This window comes from Lotus japonicus, chromosome 3 (assembly GCF_012489685.1).
Source record: "Lotus japonicus ecotype B-129 chromosome 3, LjGifu_v1.2".
In the NCBI taxonomy this organism is placed as follows: domain Eukaryota; kingdom Viridiplantae; phylum Streptophyta; class Magnoliopsida; order Fabales; family Fabaceae; genus Lotus; species Lotus japonicus.
The window spans coordinates 71,905,600-71,928,620 of record NC_080043.1 but is presented as its reverse complement, the minus strand read 5'-3'; the positions used below and the strand labels follow the sequence as shown (position 1 = coordinate 71,928,620).

At 40.5% G+C, this 23,021-nt stretch overlaps 1 protein-coding gene and 1 non-coding gene across 2 annotated transcripts; one reads left to right on the top strand and one right to left on the bottom strand.

Annotated features, from left to right (window-relative positions):
• Window positions 1-12,672: 12,672 nt before the first annotated feature.
• Window positions 12,673-13,155, bottom strand: LOC130744657 (uncharacterized). The gene has a single exon (XM_057596822.1). The coding sequence runs from the start codon at window positions 13,153-13,155 to the stop codon at window positions 12,673-12,675; it is 483 nt and encodes a 160-aa protein (XP_057452805.1).
• A 945-nt stretch (window positions 13,156-14,100) lies between these two features.
• Window positions 14,101-14,207, top strand: LOC130709573 (small nucleolar RNA R71). The gene has a single exon (XR_009010048.1). It is a non-coding gene; the product is annotated as a small nucleolar RNA R71 (small nucleolar RNA).
• The last annotated feature ends 8,814 nt before the right edge of the window (window positions 14,208-23,021 follow it).

The window sequence follows — 23,021 nt, the reverse complement described above, 5'->3', positions numbered from 1 at the left end:
ACTGCTGCAATCTCATTGAGTAAGAATCCTATCCTACATTCAAGGGCAAAGCATATTGAGGTAAAGTATCACTTTATTAGAGATTATGTACAGAAGGGCGTACTTCTTCTGAAGTTTGTTGATACTGACCATCAATGGGCAGATATCTTTACAAAGCCCTTAGCAGAGGATAGATTTAATTTTATTCTGAAAAATCTGAATATGGACTTTTGTCCAGAGTGAAGATGGATCAGAACCTCTGACTATGATACTTCTTGATCAGAAGATGTCTAGTCCAGAAGGAAACTCCATCAGAGTGTAAGTACCCATTGGTGCTGACTCTGAAGCTGAGACAGTAACACGTGTATCAGTATCTCTGATGCATAGTTCCTTGTGCCCGTGTGACAGTCTGTCATGATGCGTGTAGATGTGCTTTTCTCCTGTGTGTGATACGTGTATTTACTGTTACTATCATGCTTTTAATTTTTATCCGTTGATCTTAAAAATGCTTTTTGAATCAACAACGGTTATTTGATAAAACCCACTATACACACACGATCCCCTACACTTTCGGTTTTTACTCTCTCTCTCCTGTATTTTCAAAACCGCTTACCCTCGATTTCTCTCTCGCACTCTATTCATCCTCAACCTTTATCTTCTACCCAAAACCTTCAATCTCTTTAACAATGGTGAGACAAACCAGAAGAGATACTGCTGATGCAACCCAATTCCCTCATATGGTAGTTGGTCAAGCTATAGGCCAACTGGGTCCTGAAGCTCCTGTTCAAGATCAAGCTCAAGAGCAGACTATTCCGATTGCAGAACAGGGCTGTGCCGTTCACTGCGTATATGCTCCTGAGGAACTTCAAGTACTGGCAGAATGGAGATTTGACCTCGACAATCTTGCTACAAATGGGTATGATCTTCGTCCTGAAGTCCAAGCTCAAGGTTGGGAAAATTACTTCAACATGCTTCGAGGACCGGTGTATGACAAACTGATCAAGGAATTCTGGAAGCACGCCGATTGCGATGATACTCAGGTGGTATCTCACATTCTTGGAAGGAAGATCATAATTACAGAGAAGTCCTTCGTGAATCTGCTGGGTCCAGAAACTGCTCGTGGGTATCGATTCCAATTCACTAAATCGAAGCTGAAACCCCAAACGAAGGAGGAGACCAACAAGGCCCTGTACACCAACTACAAACCAGGCAAGACTAATTACAAAGTGATGGATCTTCATCCCAAGCTCAGAATCTGGCACAAGATTCTGTTGAACTGCATCAACCAGAGGCCAAAGGGCAGTTCTCCAGATTACATCAACTTCTGCCAGAAGGCAATGCTAGTCTTCATCCAAGACAAGAGGAAACTCTGCCTCCCCTTCTTCTTGTTCTCTTACCTGAAGGAATGTATCAGGAAGTCAAGAACTACTGCCTCCATCAAGTCAGCAATCAAGTATATCCCTTTTGGGAGATTGTTGTCTGATCTCTTCATTGAGAGTGGCCTTATTCAAGATCTGATCAATGCTGGATGCGTAGAGGATCTGACCACCATTGTCAGTGATGTCTTCACTGCAAATTCTCTGAAGAAGATGGGTCTAGTCAAAAAGAAGATTGCTCCTGCCCATGAAGACACATCTTCTGAAATCAGAAGGAGAAGAGTCCCTCTGAATGACTTTCCCTTGTGGACCCAGGCAGACAACCCTGAAGCAATCAGGTGTTTCGTTGATGATCTGAGGAGTCAAGGCTTTGAAATTGATGTTGATGAATTCTACAGAATGCTGCCTCCTGCACCGGAGTTTGATCCTCCTCTCACGAAGAAGGTTCAGAGGAAGATGATCTTAGAAGAATCCTCTGAGGAATCTGATGGTTCTCAGAAGAAGAAGAAGAAGGCTGACCAGCCTAAGAGGAAACATGATGAAACCATCCAGCCTGATGCTGGTGGTGATGGTAATGTTGATGCTGGTCCTTCTCCTCCCAAGAAGAAGAAGAAACAAGTAAGACTTGTGGTGAGGCCTACAAGTGTGGAACCTGCTGCTCAAGTGATCAGAAGAATTGAGACTCCTGTCAGAGTGACTCGATCTTCAATGCGTGCATCAAGTAAGTCTGCTATTGCTTCTGATTCTGATTTAGATACATTTGATGCACTCCCTATTTCTGCCCTACTGAAACATTCCTCCAACCCACTCACTCCTATCCCAGAGTCTCAACCAGCCACACAAACTACTTCACCACCCAATTCACCAAGGTCTTCATTTTTCCAACCTTCTCCAAATGAAGCACCTCTTTGGAATATGCTTCAGAACCAACCCACCGGACCCTCTGCTCCAACCTCACCTATCACCATCCAGTATAACCCATTAACTTCTGAACCCATCATTCCTGAACAACCAGAAACCAACCAACCAGAACATGAACCCAGAACCTCTGATCACTCTGTCCCCAGAGCATCAGAACATCTGGTTGCCAGAACCACTGATACAGATTCATCAAGTGTCTTTACACCTGTATCATTCCCCATAAATGTTGCTGACTCTTCCCCTTCCAACAACTCTGAATCCATTAGAAAATTCATGGAAGTCAGAAAAGAAAAGGTGTCTAGCCTAGAAGAGTATTACCTCACATGTCCAAGCCCTAGGAGATATCCTGGACCTAGACCTGAACGTCTAGTTGACCCAGATGAACCTATCTTGGCCAATCCCCTACATGAGGCAGACCCTTTAGCTCAACATGCTCAACCTAACCCTATCCAACAAGAGCTAGTTCAACCAGACCCAGAACAATCTGTGTCTAACCACTCTTCGGTTAGATCACCTAATCCTCTGGTTGAAACTTCTGAACCACACCTTGGAGCCTCTGACTCTCATGTCCAAACCTGTGACATTGGTTCTCCCCAAGGTGTCTCTGAAGCTCATAGCAGCAATCACCCTACCTCTCCAGAACAATACCTCTCCATAGTTCCCTACACTCACCTCAGACCCACCTCTCTCTCTGAGTGCATCAATGTATTTAATCAAGAAGCTTCTTTGATGCTACGCAACGTGCAAGGTCACAATGACCTAAGTGAGAATCCTGACTCTGTTGTTGAGGAATGGGATGCTCTGAGTACTTGGTTAGTTGCTCAGGTCCCTGCTATGATGAGTCATCTTATTGCTGAAAGGAATCAGAGGATAGCTGCTGCTAAGCAGAGGTTTGCCAGAAGAGTGGCTCTTCATGAACTAGAACAAAGACACAAGCTCCTTGCAGCTGCTGAAGAAGCCAGAAGGAAGCAAGAGGAAGCTGAAGAAGCTGCACGTCAAGCCGCAGCTCAAGCTGAACAAGCCAGATTAGAAGCAGAGAAACTTGAAGCTGAAGCTGAAGCCCGTAGACTGGCACCAGTGGTCTTTACTCTTGCTGCTTCTGCTTCCATTCCAGCCCCTCAAGCTGCTCAGACAGTTCCTTCCAGTTCTACCCAGTCCAGCTCGTCCAGACTCGACACCGTGGAACAACGTCTTGACACTCATGAGTCTATGCTGATTGAAATGAAGCAAATGATGATGGAACTTCTGCGTCGCACTGATAAACCTTAGCTTTAGGATCTCTCCGTTTTTCTTGCTTTACTCAGTTTTATTTTTTTTTAACTCTGGTTATTTATTTTCCTTTAGCTTCTTTAGTTATTTTTGTTTGCTTTGTTAGTTCTGTTTATCTTTGCATATATATATATATATATATATATATATTTGTCACACTGTGTTTGCAAAATTTTTTTTATTCATAATCACTTTGCTTTTACATCATACTTTTTCTTTTTCCTAAAGTCTAGAATGGAGGATCCTTCCTCATTCTTCTGCACTCCTGGCGCTGCTCTGACCTACTTTTCTCCAGACGATCCAGTGAATACTGGATGTTGTTAAGATTGACGTTCAGCTCATTCCTCTCCAGAACCTCTTCTGAAGTCTTGAGCCTTCCTTCTATGATCTCTTTTTCTCCCAGCAGCTTTAGTTCAAGCTGGCTGAGTTCTTGCACTTCCTCCACGAAGGCAAGGAATTCTTCTAAGTCTTTCCTCAACTCTGGACGCAGGTCTTCTTCCAGCAGTGTGTTTGTAAGCTCTGAGATAGTTTTTGTACCCTCTGGATGCCTTATATTAAGGAACAAGTCCTCCTCAAAGGCTTTCTTTCTCAGCTCTTCTAGTGCTACCCTGTATGATGCCATTTTTTCTTCTTTTGTTGAAAGTGCTCGAGTTGTGAAGCTTACCCCTTCCCCATCGCTTTATATAGGCTTCACTCTCTCTCTGAAAGTTAATGCTCCTACAGTTTCTCGAGGTTACGTTCTTGGTAACTGACCCTTTTCTTTACTCCCTTGGCCGGTGGTAAACGTTCTTCTTGTGCATTAACTCTTCTCTTTAATTCGCCTAACTCTGATTCATGCATCGTTTTCATTTCAAACTTAGACCTTCTCTAAGGGGGAGTACCTTGTACTTCAAGCTAAGTTTTTCACACCCCAAGCTTTTTGCTTATGACAAAAAGGGGGAGTACAACCCAGTTTTTGATGTGTAAGATGTGTTAGTGTGATTTATTTTTCTTTTGGAGAATTTAAGAGTTCCACCTTTATGACCATAGATGTGTCACTAGGCAAATACAAGGAATACATTTCACTTCTTCTGAAGTGATTTTAGTTTGACTCTGATACCCAAGACTCTGATACCGTGTCAATTGACTCTGATTACTTATGCGCTCTGATTACTCTATTTCATCTATGTCATAAGTTTTTCACTCTGAACTCTTATATTATTTAGCTCAGAATCTAGACTTTTCTAACGTTTTCATCAAGTATTAGATTCAGGGGGAGCTAAGCTCAGAATCAAGCAGTGACTTGAATTCAGAATGAGCAAGATAAACTATTCACATCAGGATAAGTCTTATTCTATATCTCTAAACTCTGAGTGAATTCAGTTTAATGTTTAAGAATTGTTCATCAAAAATCTTAGTTTTGTCATCATCAAAAAGGGGGAGATTGTAAGATCAAGTTTTGATCTAGTAGTACAACTCTATGTTTTGATGATTACAAGTTAATCTTTTGATATGAACAATTATGGTACTCTAACGTGTTTTTCTGAGTGTGCTATTTACAGGCTCTGACCTCAACTCAATCTCACACAAATCAGAAGCACTGTGTATAAAGAGTGACCCAAGCAACGCTTTCGCATTGACCAGGTTCAATATGAACAGTGGAAAAGCTTCAGAAGTTCTGAAGCTACACAAACTCTGATATGGACTCAGTCACTAGAAGCTCTGAAGATCCAGAAGTTCTGACAACCAAGAAACACTGAAGGTTCAGATGTTCTGATGGTGTAGAAGACTCTGAAGATACAGAAGCTGAATAGTGGAAACTCTGAAGTCCAGAAGCAAGAAACTCTGAAGACCATGTACTTCCCTCTGAGTTCAGAATCAGAAGATACAACGGTCAGAGGATCTGTGCTTTCCCTCTGACTCTGATCAACCGGCTTCACAAGTTCCAACATGAAGCATTCCCCTGATCAGAAGTCTCCTAGGTTTAAAGGTCATGTCACTATCCAAGTACAAAAGCAACTGTACCATCCTGACGACCTACCTAACGTTCTCAGCCACAGCAGAAGCTGGAATTTCCAGAACTGCCCTCCAACGGTAGCATTTCCCATGCAACGTTCAACCCTAATCCTTGGAGTATATAAGAGGCTGAAGACTGAAAGAAGCGGCTATAAGCATTCACACACGCGCAAGAAATATTCAAATCCTTCTAAGCTTTCTTTCATCTGAAATTCATTGTGTTTACTATTAGCTTTTTAGAAGCAAATCTCTTGTAAACATTTCTTTGATAAACAGTTTGTTTAGTTCCTTTAGGAGATCAAGGTTGATCGGATCCTAGAGAAGACTAAGAGAGTGAATCTTAGTGTGAGCTAAGTCAGTGTAATTGTTAGTCACTTGTAGGTTTCAAGTGCAGTTGTAACTCTTACCTGATTAGTGGATTGCCTTCATTCTAAGAAGGAAGAAATCACCTTAACGGGTGGACTGGAGTAGCTTGAGTGATTTATCAAGTGAACCAGGATAAAATCCTCGTGTGCTTTTCTATCTCTCATCTTTAGCACTTAGTTCTCAAAAAGATTTGTTAAAATCTTTAAGGTGGAAGTTTTATCTTGAAAACGTTATTCAAACCCCCCCTTTCTACCGTTTTTCATACCTTCAAAAAGCTAGTGGTAAACTCAGATGTTTAAGAGTAGTGATGAAATATTGCTAAGGGATCGGTTAGAATGAATTCAAGAATATCAGCAAAGTTTCTTAGCTTCTTTCTTCTATCTTCAGCCCTTATATACTCCAAGGCATATGATGTAGCCGTTGCTAGGGTTTTGCCCGTTGGAGTGGCAATCTTGTAATATCAGACTGCTAGGCTGAACGAGGTAGGTGGCGGACAGGCTGTGACTGTACGATGTGTACTATGACAGCGACCTGTCCTTTCACCAGCTGACTTATGATCTGGAGTGCTTCAGATGGACGTTGGTGAAGCTTCTGATCAGAGTCAGACGGAAGCTTGGATCCTCTGACCTTGCAACTTCTGCTTCTGGACATGTTCCTCAGAACTTCTGAACGCCAGAGCTAGAATAGCTTGGGTCTTCAGAGCCAACTTCTTGCAGGTCTTCAGAACTTGAGTCTTCTACTTCAGGACCGTTCCTTCTGGAACATCTGGTCTTCAGAACTTCTGACTCCGGTTCTTTAGTACCTCTTGAGAGCTTCTATCTTCAGAGCTTCTGAAGGATTTGCCACTGTTCTGAACGAACATGATAAGATTTAGAACTCTCTTTTTGGTTACCCTTGGGTCTTCTTCTTCTGATGGAATCGGCTTGGGTCAGAATCAGAACCTGTTTGTCACAACTATAAAAGACAAACGTTAGAGTACCATAATTGTTCATCCTCAAAAACCTTAATTGTAATCATCAAAATATAGAGATGCAACCACTGATCAAATCTTGATCTTACAAGATCTACGTCAAAGCCCAGAAAGAAACTTTCGATTTTGTCTTTCCAATATTCGAACCTTTGACCATCGAACATAGGAGGCTTTGCATTGTAACCATCTTTTTGCGTTTCACTGGTGGTAGCCATTTGTTTTTCACATCGGTCTGGATCACTGAACACTGTTAGGTGTGGTAATCAGAACTTGCGCTCTGATACCAATTGAATGTATGAAAAACGATAGAAAGGGGGGTTTGAATAGCGTTTTCAGAATAAAACTTCCCACTTAAGATTTTAGCAAATCTTTCGAAACACAAGTAAAGTGCTTAAGATAAGAGATGAGAAAAACACACAAAGATTTTATCCTGGTTCACTTGATGAATCACTCAAGCTAGTCCAGTCCACCCGTGAAGGTGATTTCTTCCTTCTTAGAATGAAGGCAATTCACTAATTAGAGATTTGTTACAACTGCACTTGAGACCTACAAGTGACTAACAATACACTGACTTAGCTCACACTAAGATTCACTCTCTTAGTCTTCTCTAGGATCCGATCAACCTTGATCTCCTAAAGGTAAAAATAAACAACTGTTTAAAAAGTATTGTTTACAATGAGATTGCTTCTGAAAAGCTTGTAGTAAACACAATGAATTCGATGAAGAAAGATTGCTAAGAAGATTTGAATATTGCTTGCGCGTATAAGTTTCTACAACAGCATCTTTCAGTCTTCAGCCTCTATATATACTCCAAGAATTAGGGTTTGAACATTGCATGGGAATGCTACCGTTGGAGGGCAGATCTGGGATTTCCAGCTTCTGCTGTGGCTGAGAATGTTAGGTTAGGTCGTCAGGATAGTGCACTGCTTTTGTACTTTGGATAGTGACGTGTCCTTTAACTTTGTTGACTTCTGATCAGAGGAATGCTTCGTGTTGGAACTTGTGAAGATTGTTGATCAGAGTCAGAGGGAAGCATGGATCCTCTGACCGTTGTAGCTTCTGATTCTAAACTCAGAGGAGACGTACTTGGTCTTCAGAGCCAGTTTGCTTCTGGACTTCAGAGACTTCACTTTTCAGCTTCTGGATCTTCAGAGTCTTCTAAACCACCAGAGCTTCTGAGCCTTCAGAGTGTCTGGGTTATCAGAACGTCTGGATCTTCAGAACTTCAAGTGAGCTGAGTCCACATCAGAGCTTGACTATCTTCAGATCTTCTGAAGCTTTTCTACTGTTAAATTTGAACATAGAGATTGCGAAAGCGTTGCTAGGGTCACTCTTTAAGCAAAATGCTTCTGATTTGTATGAGATTACATCAAGGTCAGAGCCTGTCATGAACACACTCAGAAAACACGTTAGAGTACCATAATTGTTCATACTAAAACGTTAACTTGTAATCATCAAAACATAGAGTTGTACTACATGATCAAAACTTGATCTTACAATTTATAGGCAACCAGGTCGAGCAGGGGAGCTCAAGCGCTGCCCTGGGGCGCTTGAGCGCCAGTCACACGTTCTAATGGTCTTTCTGGCTTCTTGTAACCCCCCCCCCCCTTTGAATGTTTCCATCAATTCTTCAAGCGTTTTGGCCTCCCCTCTTCATGAGTTACCTGCTGAAGTACTTAAGGACCAAGACAAGGAAAAATATTAAGAAATTCAAAGGGTTTTTAAGCACAATAGTCCTCACAATCCCATAGGAAACACATGCAAGTCCTAAACTCTATAAAAATGCACGAAAGACCCTTATAAAACTACATAATTACCAAAACTAAATAAAAACTCAAATAAAGATAAAAATGCATGAGAATGCATGAAACACTACATGAGACAAAGAGAAAAGACTCAAAACTCACAAAGAAATGACCCAAAAAACACTACTAAAATAAGGTCATCACACCACTATACTCAACGACAGCTCGCACTCGAGCGTAAAAAACACTCGCTTGCCCTCAAGCGCAAGAAATGCTCTCAAGACAAGTGCCTTAACAAGGGACACTAACCACAAAACAGGGGGATAGAGAAACTACAGCCGGTTCCAAGAGAAATATTCAACAACCAACTTCATGCAACTTTCTAGTAGAGAAGAGTGTAGAGTCCATTCATGGAAAGCATATAGATCTAAACTCCTAAGATGAGACATTGATATAGTGCACTGAGCACACAAGTAGTTCATAGGTGCTGGGTATCATTCACTCAAAGGCCACAGAGATCAAACTTGCACAGATTCGAAGAGACTTTAAAGAGGGTTGAAATGTTGGCTTGGTTAAACATGCCGGTAGTTGGACCCTAAGGATGACTAGGCTTTCAAAGAATTATGAGTGTGGTCCAAAATAAACACCCCGGACCTTTTAACAACAAGCAAATTAAACACAAGTCTCTTGACCCCTTTCTCAACTTTCTTTTTTTCCTTTTTCAACTCTAGTTTGATTAGGAGTTCTCTTTTTTTCTTTTCTTTTTCTATTTTTTCAATTTTCATTTGGGGCAAGAGACTATTTTAGAATTCATTTAGCTCCATATAATTTCAAGGACCAACACTTCCCGAATTTCCAACCTAACAACCATCCCAATTATTTGGCAACAACAAAATCTCCATCAAGGCTCAAATGGGACAACTAAGGATAATGTTCAAGCCAATAAACTCAGAAGCTCAAATTCCTAAGAAGTCTCAAGAATTAGGCAAGTATCACAAAGCATGCAATGAGTGAATCAACGCAGAACCAAGAAGTACAAGTAAGTCAGGATCCTCCATGGAATTTTTATGGTGAAGGGTCAAAGATAGACCCTTAATGGACTCACACCAACCTATTCTCAAGAAACTCTCGGAAGACCGAAGTCTCCTCATCTCTTTCCCAAGCATGCAATCACTCATCCCCAAAAACAACTTAAGTATCCATAAAAACAATTTTCAAAATCAGCACAAGTACAAGAGCACAACTTGCGGGCATCAACATGTGAGTATAGAGAAGCAATAGACCCAACAAAATAAACAAAGCTAACTACATAATGCATGAGCAAAAGAAAACAAAAACTACAAATGGAAAATATGATAAAAATGCATGACCTATCTAAGAGTAGAAATACATCATCACAAATCACTCCATGGGGCCTTGGTTGCCCATCCCATCATCATACTCCGGATGAATTCCGGCATCATGCATTAGGCTCAGATCAATCATTCCTTGCTCCAATGTATTAAAATCCGACGTGCTACCGCCCCTCCAATGGAGATCAAGATCCATATGAAGACGATCTTGTCTCAAAAACATGAGCCCGAAGGCGGCCTCCATCTAAGCAGGTGAAGGACTAGCACGCGGTGGAGTTACCACCTCATTTACTACATCATTCTCCTCCTCCTCTTCTTCTTCTTCCGCTGGCTCCGTAGGATCCTCTTCATCTTCTTCCTCTCGAGGCATCCTAGACATCCATTCCTTAAAAAGTTGGATCACCCGATCCTTGCTCAGAATGGGGGAAACCGTCAACCTCTTCTGCACAACAAAGATTGGCCTCCTAGCCTTGTCCCTGACATCATGGATCAAGGCACAAATCAGATGAGGAAAGATGGGTCGAGGCTTCTCCTTACCCACATTGTAGTGTGAGTAAATCTTGTAAGAAATAATCCTCGCCACATCCATTGGGTGGCCTCTAATGATGTAGTAAATGGCAATCAGCACCACCGCTCTCACTTCTGATTTGTGAGAGCTAGAAAACAATGATTCCTGTAAAAAATTCAGCCCACACTCGAGCCAGCGGTGTCATGTTTTGCCTCAGCAAGTAGATGATATTACCCTTGTCATCGTTTTCCCATTTTTGACCGGGCCTAACCACCACTACTTCAAGATCCTTCAGGAACTCCGAAGAACGGTCCAAAAGCAAATGATGAAAGGTACTCCTACTCTTCCATGGGAAAAGGGCATTCTCCTCATGCTCCGTGAGAAGACCAAGAAACTCTTGAATCCCCTCAGCTCCATAATCAATGACATCACCTCTGAACCAAGACGAGAAAGTTGGGGGATCCGGTTTGTTATCTTGATCATCACAGTAGGTATTCGCAAAGAATTCCCTAACCATGATTTCACAAGCAATAGGAATGGGATTGACCCAATTCCCCCACATTCTCGTCTCCATGATTTCTTGCATGTCGAGGGGGTCTCTCCTCCCCTTCCTATAGAATACTCCTCGCTCCTTCACACACTCCTTGTGTGCTAGGACGGAATAATAGAACTCCTCCTTTGTTGCCGATAAGAAATGGGAGCGGTCAAAGTTCTGGGTAGTGGAGGAAGACCCCGCAGTTCTTTTGGGATATCTTGCTCTCTTAGTAGGCATCTGCACAATAGTTAGCACAACCACAAGCCGCAACAAAACATTATACATGTTAGTCAAAAATAAAAATAAAGAGAAAGAATATTCACAAAACTAAAAACTTAAACCCCTAAAAGCACCCAACAAGCTTTCTAGTGAAAGTGGCAAAGAAAAGAGAGCAACCACAAAGCACTTGCCCAAAATCAACTAGAAAAAAACTCATTGGAGAATTCTAACAAACACCTAGAAGGCACAAAACAAAGCTAAACTAAACTACTACTACCTAACTACCCAACTCTAAAAAATCCTCACACCCATTACTAATTTTGGCAAAAATCACCCATGAATAGCATAAACAAACCAAACCCAACTTGCACAAGCTTAGAATCACTCACCCACAACCCCCAAGACTCATGCATTACAAAACCCATGAATGTAGATGGAAGGAAGTGGAAAAATGGAACTTACCTTGAACTTGGAGTGAGTGGGTGCAAGTGGAATGCTCTTGATGAAATGCAAACTTGAGAGAAAAAGAATGGGCAAAAATGTGTGCAAGTGAGATGGGAGAAGTAGGAAATGGGTATAAGTAGTGAGGGGGCAGTTTTAGAGAGAAAGGGAAGTTAGAAAGTGGGAAAATGAAGGGTTTGAAGTGTTTAAAACAAAAAACTGTGTGTGTGTGTGTGCGTGTTGGGGCGCTCAAGCGCTGGTATAGGGCGCTTGAGCGCCACTGGGTGCTCCAAAAACAAATGTTTCTGTTGAGCTGGCGCTTGAGCGCCAGCCCAGGGCGCTTGAGCGCCCAACCCAGTCCCAAATTTTTTTTCTTTTTTATTTTATAAAAATAAAAAGAACTATCCTAAAGCATTTTTAAACAAAAATAAAGCATGGGTTGTCTCCCATTCAGCCCTATGTTATAGTCCAAGGTAGACTATCCTTCCTTTGATGTTAGGAAGGAAATTCCTTACTCTTAATTGATTTACCACAAGTGCAAGGAAGGAACCTTACACAAAACCTTTGAAACAAATCCTCTCATGAGGTTATATCTTGTTGCTCATCAAACCATGCTCTTGCTTCCTTCGTCAAGGAATGAGGGAAGAGTTTGATTTTTAACTCATCATCGCTCACCCCCTCCTTCTTGACAAGAGCACTAGCAAGGGAAAACTTCACCATATGAGCATGGAGATTCTCGTACTTTGACCCCCCATACTTGTTACTACTAACAAGCTTAATGAGAGCTAGCTTGAACTCTACATCTCTTTATTTCACCTTCGGGGGCTCTTGAACCTTCTTTGGTAGACTCTTGATTACTTCACAAACAAAGTCTTCGAAAAGGGTAGTCTCCAACAAGGGGTTGAAGACTGAGAACCTAACCTTGTCCTTCCCAACTCGGAGGATTAAATGACATTTATCAACATCAATCTTGGCTCTTCCGGTAGCTAAGTATGGTCACCCAAGAATCAGAGGAATCTTCTCATCCTCTTCCATATCAAGCACAAGAAAATCCACCGAGAAGACATACTTATCCACTTTTATCATCACATCCTCCACTATACCATAGGGAGTCTTCAAAGAATGGTCCGCCATTTGCAATGAAAGCATAGTCGGAGGAGTAACTTCACCAAGGTTCAGCCTTTCATACATGGTAAGCGGCATCAAGTTGATGCTCGCTCCTAGATCACACAAGGCCTCAACCTCCGTCACACCTTCAACCACCACCGGAGTTGTAAAGCTTCCGGGGTCTCTTCTCTTTTTTGGCATCTTTCTCTGTAAAATGGCACTACACTCCTCAGTTAGCACTACTGTCTCGTCCACATCCTTCAACCATCTCCTCTTATGCAAGATATCCTTCGTGAATTTTGTATATAAGGGCATTTGTTCCAAAGCATCGGCAAAGGGTATGTTAATGTGGAGCTTCTTGAAAACCTCCATGACCTTTGAGAACTTCTTGTCTTACTTCTTCTTGTCCAATGCTTTTGGAAATGGGACCTTGACGGTTTCAGGTATGGGATCAACTTTCTCCTCAACTTTAATTGGCACAACAATCTCCTCCTCCACTATCTCCTTTCTCTTTTCTCCCTCTGTTTTTCCTTTCAGCTCATTCATCACCCTACCACTTCTAGTAGTCACTACAGAGGCATTCTCCTGCTTAGGATTTGGGATAGTGTCGGAAGGAAATTTTCCGGGAGGTCTCCCAGCTATTTGTTTAATTGATTCTCAAGGTTCTTTATAGCTTCCTCCTGATTTTTGTAATTGTTCTCAGTGCGATTTATAAAGCTTTCGACAAGCTCCTCCAAACTCTTCTTGCTACCACCATCTTGAACTTGTTCTTGAGGCTGTTGCGGTCTAGAGGCTTGACTTTGCACACCTTGGTTGGGAAATGGTCTCTGAAAATTCCCTCCTTGACCGCTATTTCCTTGCCTCCAAGAAACATTTGGGTGGTTCCTCCATCCAGAGTTGTATGTATTTGAGAATGGGTCATTAGGAGCTTGACCCAAGGCTTTGACTTCCTCTTCAGGTTTTGTCTCAATGCAACTTTCACTGTCATGTGGACCTCCACAAGTAACACACTCTATCTTGACGGCTCTTGATCCAACCAACTTGGTCGTCTTCATTTGGCTTTGAATCTCCGCCATTTGCTTAGATAGTTGTTTATTGGAGGCAATGAGCTGGTCATAAGCCTAGACTTCTAGCACTCCTCTTCGGGCTTGGCGGTCATGATTGGAGTTCATAGACCTCATGACCATCTTTTCAGTTAACTCATACCCCACTTGTGGAAGTAGAGCATCGAACTCTCCATTTGAAGCCGCATCAAGGCCAAACCTTGAAGAATACTGGAGTCCATCATAAAACTTGGCCACTTGCTCCGCTTGGGTGAGGTTGTGTTGAGGATACTTCCTCAAGAACTTCTTAAAGCGCTCCCAAGCCTCATATAAGTTCTCATCAGCCGCTTGAGCAAATGTCATGATGTCATTCTTGAGCTTTCTCAACAGAGCTCTCGGGACAAATCTAGTGGTGAAATTCTCGGCAAGATCCTCCCAAGATGTTATTCCACCCTGGGGCTGTGAATTCAACCACTCTTCAGCCGTGTCCCTTAATGAGAATGGGAACAAGCTCAACCGGATTGTGTCCGCTGAGACGTTCTGAATTTTGTAGGTGTTGCAATTGCGGGTGAACCGCTCCATGTGTGCATGAGGATCCTCAAGAGCACCACCACCATACTGATTTTGGCTCACCAAATTGATAAATGTCGGCCTCAGCTCAAAGATTCTCATGCCATCGGGGAAAACAATGATGTCTGGATAATCGTAACTCATGGCAGCCATGGTGAGATCTCTCAAAGAGCGATTGGCATTTTCTGCCTCTTTCTCTACAAGTCTTTGAGCGAGGGCCTCTTGCACCCTCATGTCTATGTGCGCTTGCATCTCTTCTTCCGTCATTTGAGCAGCCATGGCGTCAAGCCTTTGTTGGGCTCGACGACGGTGGAGAGTACGTTCCGGCTCCGGATCAAACACCAATGGATCCGTGCCAAGCCTACCTTGCATAAACTGAAATAACATAACCAAAGAAAAGGTTAGTAACACCTATTCAATGCAATGTTCAAAAAAAACTACAAACTTGTAACTTAAACCGAAAACCACAAACAGTCCTCGGCAACAGCGCCAAAAACTTGTTGGACAATCTGCAAGTGCACAGATATCTCCGGGTTTTAATATCGAATCCACAGGGACCGTGAGTGAGAATTATGGTTTAAGCTTGAAGCTTGTGAGTTTAGAAAGCAAGAAAATTCCAGATTTTGATTTGGTTGATTGTGATAAAAAGGTTTGCAAAATAAGCAAAAGTAAAGAGTTGAAATTATCAATTGATGGAAATGCCTTGGGTTATCGATCATCCAATCCTCTCTAGTCAACCTACCCTATGCATATGAAACCTTGAATCAATCCCTTGTTGTTCTAGCCTAGTTACTCACTTATTGATTCCTCACATAAGCAATTCTCCCAGACTAAAAGCTAAGCCCAATTCCTTGTGTACTTAGTCATTAAGTCATGCATATGAGGTTTTAGATCATGCAAATTTAGGCCAACAAAACCCAACCCTTACTCTATTCCTGGTAGCAAGCATAGAAGGGTCAATTCCAACCCAAGTCCCTAAACCACAACAATCTTCCGATATGATTATAGTTTAGCCTTTAGCAAGTGTGCACACAAGGTAATCATGCAATATAGAATTAAAATTCAAGGTAGATTCAAGAAAAAAAAACATAGGGATAGGAATTAACAACTAGAGATTCATGAAATCACTTAAACCCAAAGCAAAAAGTAAACTAGCCACTAATGGCTAGGAAATCCATACAAGAAATGTAAATAAACCTGGAAAATACAAGGGGGAAGCTTCCCACAAGCCCCAAAAGCACTTCCTAAGCTTCAATACTTGGTAAAATTATAAGAAAAAGTCATAAGTTCTAAACAAAATGGTCTAAGGCCTTATTTATAGGCAACCAGGTCGAGTAGGGGCGCTCAAGCGCTGCCCTGGGGCACTTGAGCGCCCATATGACAGAAGCTTGCTCCCCTCATCTGGAAGGCTGGCGCTTGAGCGCCAGTCACACATCCTGATGGTCTTTTTGGCTTCTTGTAATTCTTCAAGCTTTTTGGCCTTCCCTCTTCATGAGTTAACTGCTGAAGTACTTAAGGATCAAGACAAGGAAAAATATCAAGAAATTCAAAGGGTTTTTAAGCACAATAGTCATCACAATTCCATGGGAAACACATGCAAGTCCTAAACTCTATAAAAATGCAAGAAAGACCCTTATAAAACTACATAATTACCAAAACTAAACAAAAACTCAAATAAAGATAAAAAAAAAATGCATGAGAATGCATGAAACACTACATGAGACAAAGAGAAAAGACTCAAAACTCACAAAGAAATGACCCTAAAAACACTACTAAAATAGGGTCATCATACCTAAGCACTCTCTCTCTCGCATAATGGCATCAATCATATTTAAATCATTCAACAACTTCCAAGGTCTATGTGACTTATAAGTAACTCATCCAACCGATAAAGCAAAATCACTCTCAATCAAGATTGCATTTACCTCTTCTTACAAAACAATAAAGCATTAAGTATTTCATTTACCTCTTCTTCATAAGCCTATAACTCTCCCACCACATTACAAAAGAACCCACAAAATCTCGCTATTGCTATTACGCACCACTTATTTTATACCACTAGGCCCTGACATCCTTCTACAAGACCCATCCATGTTGAATTTAAGCACACCCGATGGAGGGGGGCACCACAAGGTCTCCCTCTTTGTCGATCACCACCACATTTTTCCCCTTGACATGTTCAAAGTTTTGAGCAAAGTCATAAGCCGAGTAAAAACACCGCTTCCACTTAGCCGTTTGCAAATCTCAGACTCCATCAAAGGACCAAACTGAATTTAGGAAAATAATATTGTTCCTTGCCATCCATAGTGACCACCACAACGCATAAGAAATCCAAGACCAAAGCACCAGGTCTGTTTTGATGCAACATATCCTATTCCATCAAACAACCTGCACACACTTTGAGGAGCACACCAGTCAACTCCCTCCCCACAAAAAACAACACAAGGCGCACCTTTCACCTCAATTCCTCGATCCCTCAAGTTCTCCATTACAACAATGCAGTTTTTAGAATCCTGCCAAATAAAAGCACTACTTTGGATGGAACAAGCTTTCAGATTTAACGTGGAATAATCCAAGCTAGAGAGCCAAAGATCAGTAGTTCAACTTGAGCAACAACAATTTAACAGCTCGCCACTTGTACCGCACAACCACAACAAGCTGCCCTCACCTACACCCATAATAGTATATTTAATTCTCTTAATGAAAGCCTGTTGAATCGTAACCTCCCAATCAAAAAATTGGCGTACAAAGAAAAGCTTCGAGGACCACCTGCCACCAACAAACACTCCCACATATGCCATTGTCTCCAACTGATTAACAACCAGCACAAAGATACGTGCGTAGGGCTCATGGGTAGATGTAGCAGCCAACCATGGGTCTAGCTAGAAGTGTACTCGCTGGCTGAGGAAATATGACATAAAATTGTCTCTAAAAGCACCCACCATGTTTGTGTCCTCCTTGAGCACCCTGCCTCAATCCTTTCTGTATTTCGAAGAACTCTGTGGGGGAACCATTAACTAGTACCATTAAGGTTGTCGTAGACACGCAATAGTGAATCCAAGAAGTCCATTTACTACCAAAGCCCATCTCCTCTGGCATGTTAAGTAAGAATCTCCATTCAACATTGTCATACGCCTTTGCAAAGTATAATTTCAGCAAAAAACCTCCTCTGTATCGCTTTCTCATCGTATCCACCACCTCATTAGCTTTTAGGATACAATCAGCTACCTGACTCCCCTGGAGTAAAAGAAAATTGGTTCCGTGAAATCAAGTATGGCATAACCATCTGCGTTCTTTTTGCCAACAACTTGGTAATCATTTTATAAAGGCTTAATTGCACATTTGGTCCCCCAACTTTGCCCTTCCTGCGAAAATCGTCCCCCAACTATGAAATTAGCAAAATACGTCCTGGAAGTTTACACCCCACCATTGTCTTCCTGCGAAAATCGTTCCCCAAAATGACGGTTTTTGCTAATTTCGTAGTTGGGGGATGATTTTCACTAGAAGGGCAAAGTTGAGGGACCAAATGTGCAATTAAGCCTTTTATAAATACATCCTATCATAACTGACAACCTCTAATTTCTCAAGTCCTCTGATACCCCATCTTTCTCCATACGCTTCATAACATCATGAATTTCTTCCTCTAAACCTTTCATTTTCTTCGACCCTACACCCCGTAGCCCTTATGCAACTAACTACTTTTCTCCCTCAACCCCTTCATCTTTTGAAGTAGCACAAACCCTGACCATCCCTCCATCACTGTTGTACACCACCAAGTCACGACCATCTCCTTAAAACCCTCCATCAACCAATAATTATAGAATTTGAAAGGCTCTGGGCCAAAATTATTGGTTCCCCATGACAAAGAAATGATATGATGATCCCCAATCCTCTACCGGTTGCCGCCTATGTAGCGTCGTTAAAGCATAGCAAATCCTCCTTTCTTATTAAACATATACAACCGACTCCACAACCCCCACCTCTCTTACTACTCCAAGTAAATTCCCCTCTTAGCATAGGGAGATCAATCAGCCTATAATCCTCAACAAATTGATTGAAAAATGAATGGCTTCTAGCTTGTCGGTACATGACATTATTGAGTCTTTCCTGACACTGTCCTTTCAAATAATTGGAACTAGTATTGATCCCGCGCCATGCACGGAAGAAATAAGAGTACTTTGTCGACATACATCAGACGTTTTCATTAAAATCTTACTAGAAAATAACAAGATACAAAAGAAAAAAACCCCACACTATGGCCACAAAATGTCTTTGAGAGAGGGTCTCATTAAAATCTTACTAGGAAATACTCATTGGGATAAAAACCTAATGAAAGAAAAAGAGTACTCAATCATAAAGGGGCCAAAATACAATGAGACTAAAAACCACCAAACAATATCCTGAAGTAAAGGCAAACAATCTCAAAAAATGACAAACTAAAGCCAAGTAATATGCTTGAACAGCTCGGGGAGCTCGGGTTGGGTGATGTTGGATTTCCTGGTTTCATGAGGGTTTACTCATGAAAGTTTTATCAATAAAATTACTTCTTTTGTTGTTAAAAAAAATATGCTTGAACAGCACCACCACAGAACTTAAGTACTCTTATCAGCATAAGCTTCATGAAATTCCCTTCCAGGCCACACGATGCACTTTTATTTTTATTCTAAAGTCATTAAAAACCAATGTCAAATTAATATAGTAGTTATTTTTGAAAAAAGTTACAGTTAACTTTTGTTAATTACTCTAATGTGATTAATAACTATTAAATGAAATATTAATAAATTAATTATTTTCAAAAATATGAAATTATTTAATATTAAAATTATTTAAAAAAATTTGTCCTCGTAGGATAGCTCATGTGGTAGGAGCCGGGGAACATATGAGTTGGGTAGGGGGAGGTCCAGAGATCGATTCCTGACAGGTATAATTTATCTTTCTGATGTACCAAAAAAATTACTAAAAAATCAGAAAATATAAATATAACATCATCTACTACTAGTTATAGTATGAGAGAGAAAACTTCTGAAGAAAGACATAGAATGATGGGATGACATTTGTCAGAGTTGCCATCTTTTAATTTCCAAAATAGTATATAGTATAGAATATATGCGCATTGGTGCCAACAATTCGATTTAGAATACTTTCTCAATATATGTGCTCATTCCTGCTCAATTTTAATTTGATTCTTTTTTAGAAGCAGAAATTACTTAAACTTGTTTAGAAATTCTTTTATAACAAAAGTTTTATCACACTAAATGATAATTTTTATACAACTAATTTTAGTCAATGATTTTTATATTTTAGGAAGGAGTTTTTAACAAGGTCCAACACAATTGGTAGATAACTAGGGGAGGCAGACTCTTGGCTTAAGGGGACCAAATAGAAAAAACATATGTCTTCTAAAAATAATTCTAAACTTTCACATAGTATAACACATATGCAATAAAATTGATACGTAAGTACTATTTTCTCATAATTAGAATAAATATATAATTGTTGAGAAATTAGTAAAGAGAGAGAGGAGAAGAGAGGAGTAAGAGGTAGGTAAGGAAGCAAGAGTCAGAGAATATTGTGAATAGGGATAGGTTGCTTGATGCAACCTCCTCTATATTTATAGCATTAGTCAATGGACCAAGTATAGAGTACATGGGCTTAGTCCAATGGTCATCCAATTCATAACATTCCCCCGGGATGATCATCTCTTAAGAATGTGTCTCGTTAAAACCTTACTAGAAAAAACCATGTTGTTACATTGTTGTCTGCATTTTATCAAAAACAACCTGATGTCGAAGCAAATGCCTTGACATCTGATTTCGTGAAGCTAGGATATCAGTCCTTTGCTTGGAACGTGATGTGGGTATGAAGATATGTTTTTTAAAGTTACTTGAGGTTCAAGTAGTTGTACCAGAATGGTTTTAATTGTGGGTTGTTATTTGTTGAAACAATCTTTATTAAAAGATTGGTTTCTATCTTTACGTTTGAATTTTGCAACAATATCTTGGAGATTCAGTTTTGATTTGTTGCTGCAATCTGTTACTTCAGCCCAAGAAAACCCTAGTGCCCAAGCCACTGCTGCTGAAGTTTATAAAATGACAAAAACCTAAAGCTTGAAAACCACCGAAGCTAATAGAGAGAGATCAAGTGTTTTAGGGTTGTTCATTGTTCTTTGTCCTTATTTCTGTGAACAAACTTTGCTCTCTGATTCTATAAAGCAAAGTTGTGTTCTGTGTTATTTGATTCTACAAACTCTGATTGTTGATTGTTTGTTACCAATCACTATGGCAGTGATTGAGAGAAAGGGAGAGGGGCTCTCATACTTAGGTTGAGATACTAAGTAGAAATACATTGGGTAGATTATGATGTGAACTATGAACTGTGGTGTTCATGAGTGTCTGTAATTCTTGAATCTTGAGATAGTGGATTTCCTTTCTTTGGGTGCGAACCCTCCAGACGTAGGTGAAAGTTTTTCACTGAACTGGGTTACCAATCCTCTGTGTTCTTCTTTTTTATTTTGCTGGTTTTGTTATTGTTAGTCAATTGTCGAACCGGTTGTCCCAGCATCGCGTTCGACATCTGTCCTGTGCGAGAACCGTAATTACAAACCAAATGGGATGAAAACCTAGTGAAGGAAAAAGAGTACATCATTCTATAGTTCGTCTTGGTACATTGCCTCATTAAAACCCCTACCAGGAAAAACCTAAAATGGAAAAAAACTTGGTTAAGGAAAAAAGAGTACAATGCATTTTAATTGAGATCTTTCAGCCGACGAACTCCAATGTTCGCACAAGATTTTCAAATGTTGTTGTTGGAAGAGCCTTCGTAAATAAGTCTGCCAAATTATCACTTGAACGAATTTGTTGGATGTCTATGTCACTATTCTTTTGTAGATCATGAGTGAAGAAGAGTTTCGGTGATTTGTACTTTGTTCTATCTCCCTTGATGTATCATTCTTTAGCCTTGTGTTGTCTGCAAGGTGATGGATGAATATCCAATGTAGAATTTCTCATATTCAAATTTGGACAATGAAACCAGAACTGGTTAAAAGCATGTTCCATTTTGTCAATCAATGACCAATTCAGAACCAAACAACTATGTAATATCCTTTTACATCTTTGGGGTATAGACTTTAAGTCCAGAAACTCTTATATTTTTTAAAATAAATTGTTTCTTTATGAGATGCAAATAAGTAACACAAGAAAGGGGGTTTGAATTGTGTACTTGAAATTTACGTTTTAAAACTTTGGTTTATGAAAAGAATATAAGTTCTTTTAAGAAAACGTTAAGTATGACTTTTCGTAAACTGTTTAGTGCAGCGGAAATAAGTTAGTAAAGCAGAACGATCAGCATGCAGAGATTTATACTGGTTCACCCTAAACGATTGGGCTACGTCCAGTACTTGGCCACCACCAAGATTTCCACTAGCAAGTATCAAGGACTTCTCCAATACAAGTATTCAACAGGACTTCTCCCACAAGTATTATCACAGACTTCTCCAAGTATTCTACAGGACTCCTCCTACAAGTATTGTTCAGGACTTCTCCAATAATCTTACAAAGATTAAATCACTCTACAGAATTTCTCTTCGTTCAAGAGTAGTAGTAGAGAATTTATGGTACTGGAACTCTAAGTGTTTGGACTAAGATCTGACTTTGGATCACTTAAGATTTCTGAAACTAAGTGAGAAGAGAATAAAAAGATTTGACTATTTTAAGGTACAAGGTTCTCTCTTTCACTTGCAGAAGTAAAGGCTTGTGTTTGACTCTTAGAAACTTTCTGCTTGAGCTTTGAATGCTTTTGAGAAGATTGGAATGAATGCTTGAGTTCTTGTTCTTTCAGAATTAATTCTCTTAGTCTTCAATCTTCAAGAGTGTCTTATATACTCGCTTGCTAGTGTAAGATCAAGTTTTGATCTAGTAGTACAACTCTATGTTTTGATGATTACATGTTAACCATTGAGTATGAACAATTATGGTACTCTAACGTTGTTTTCTGAGTGTTCAAATGATAGGCCAAGACTCTGGACCTATCTCACATGATTCAGAAGCACAATGCTCAAAGAGTAACCTCTGCAACGCTTTCGCACGTACTATGTTCAATCTGAACAGTAGATCAAGCTTCAAAAGATCCGAAGATTATAAAGCTCTGATATGGATTCAGCTCACTAGAAGCTCTAAAGGATCAGACGCTCTGAAGCATCAAAAGCTGAGTAGTGAAGACTCTGAAGTCCAAGAGTAAGCTGGCTCTGAAGATCAAGTACTTCTCCTCTGAGTCTAGAAGCAGAAGGTACAAAGGTCAGAGGATCCAAGCTTCCCTCTGACTTTGATCATCAAGCTTCACAAGTTCCAAGATGAAGCATCACTCTGATCAGAAGTCAACAAGGTTGAAGGTCATGTCGCTATCCAAAGTACAAAAGAAATTGTATCATTCCTGACGACCTTACCTAACTAATTCAGCCACAGCAGAACCTGGAAATTCCAGATCTGCCCTCCAATGGTAGCATCTCCATGCAACGTTCAAACCCTAATCCTTGGAGTATATAAAGAGGCTGAAGATTGAAAGATGCCGCCTAAGAAACTTGTTCACGCGCAAGAAATATTTCAAATCTTCTTAGCAATCTTTCTTCAA

Coding starts and splice junctions, on each gene's coding strand:
- LOC130744657 (XM_057596822.1), bottom strand. CDS start 13,155: ATGGAGGTTTTCAAGAAGCTCCACATTAACATACCCTTTGCCGATGCT.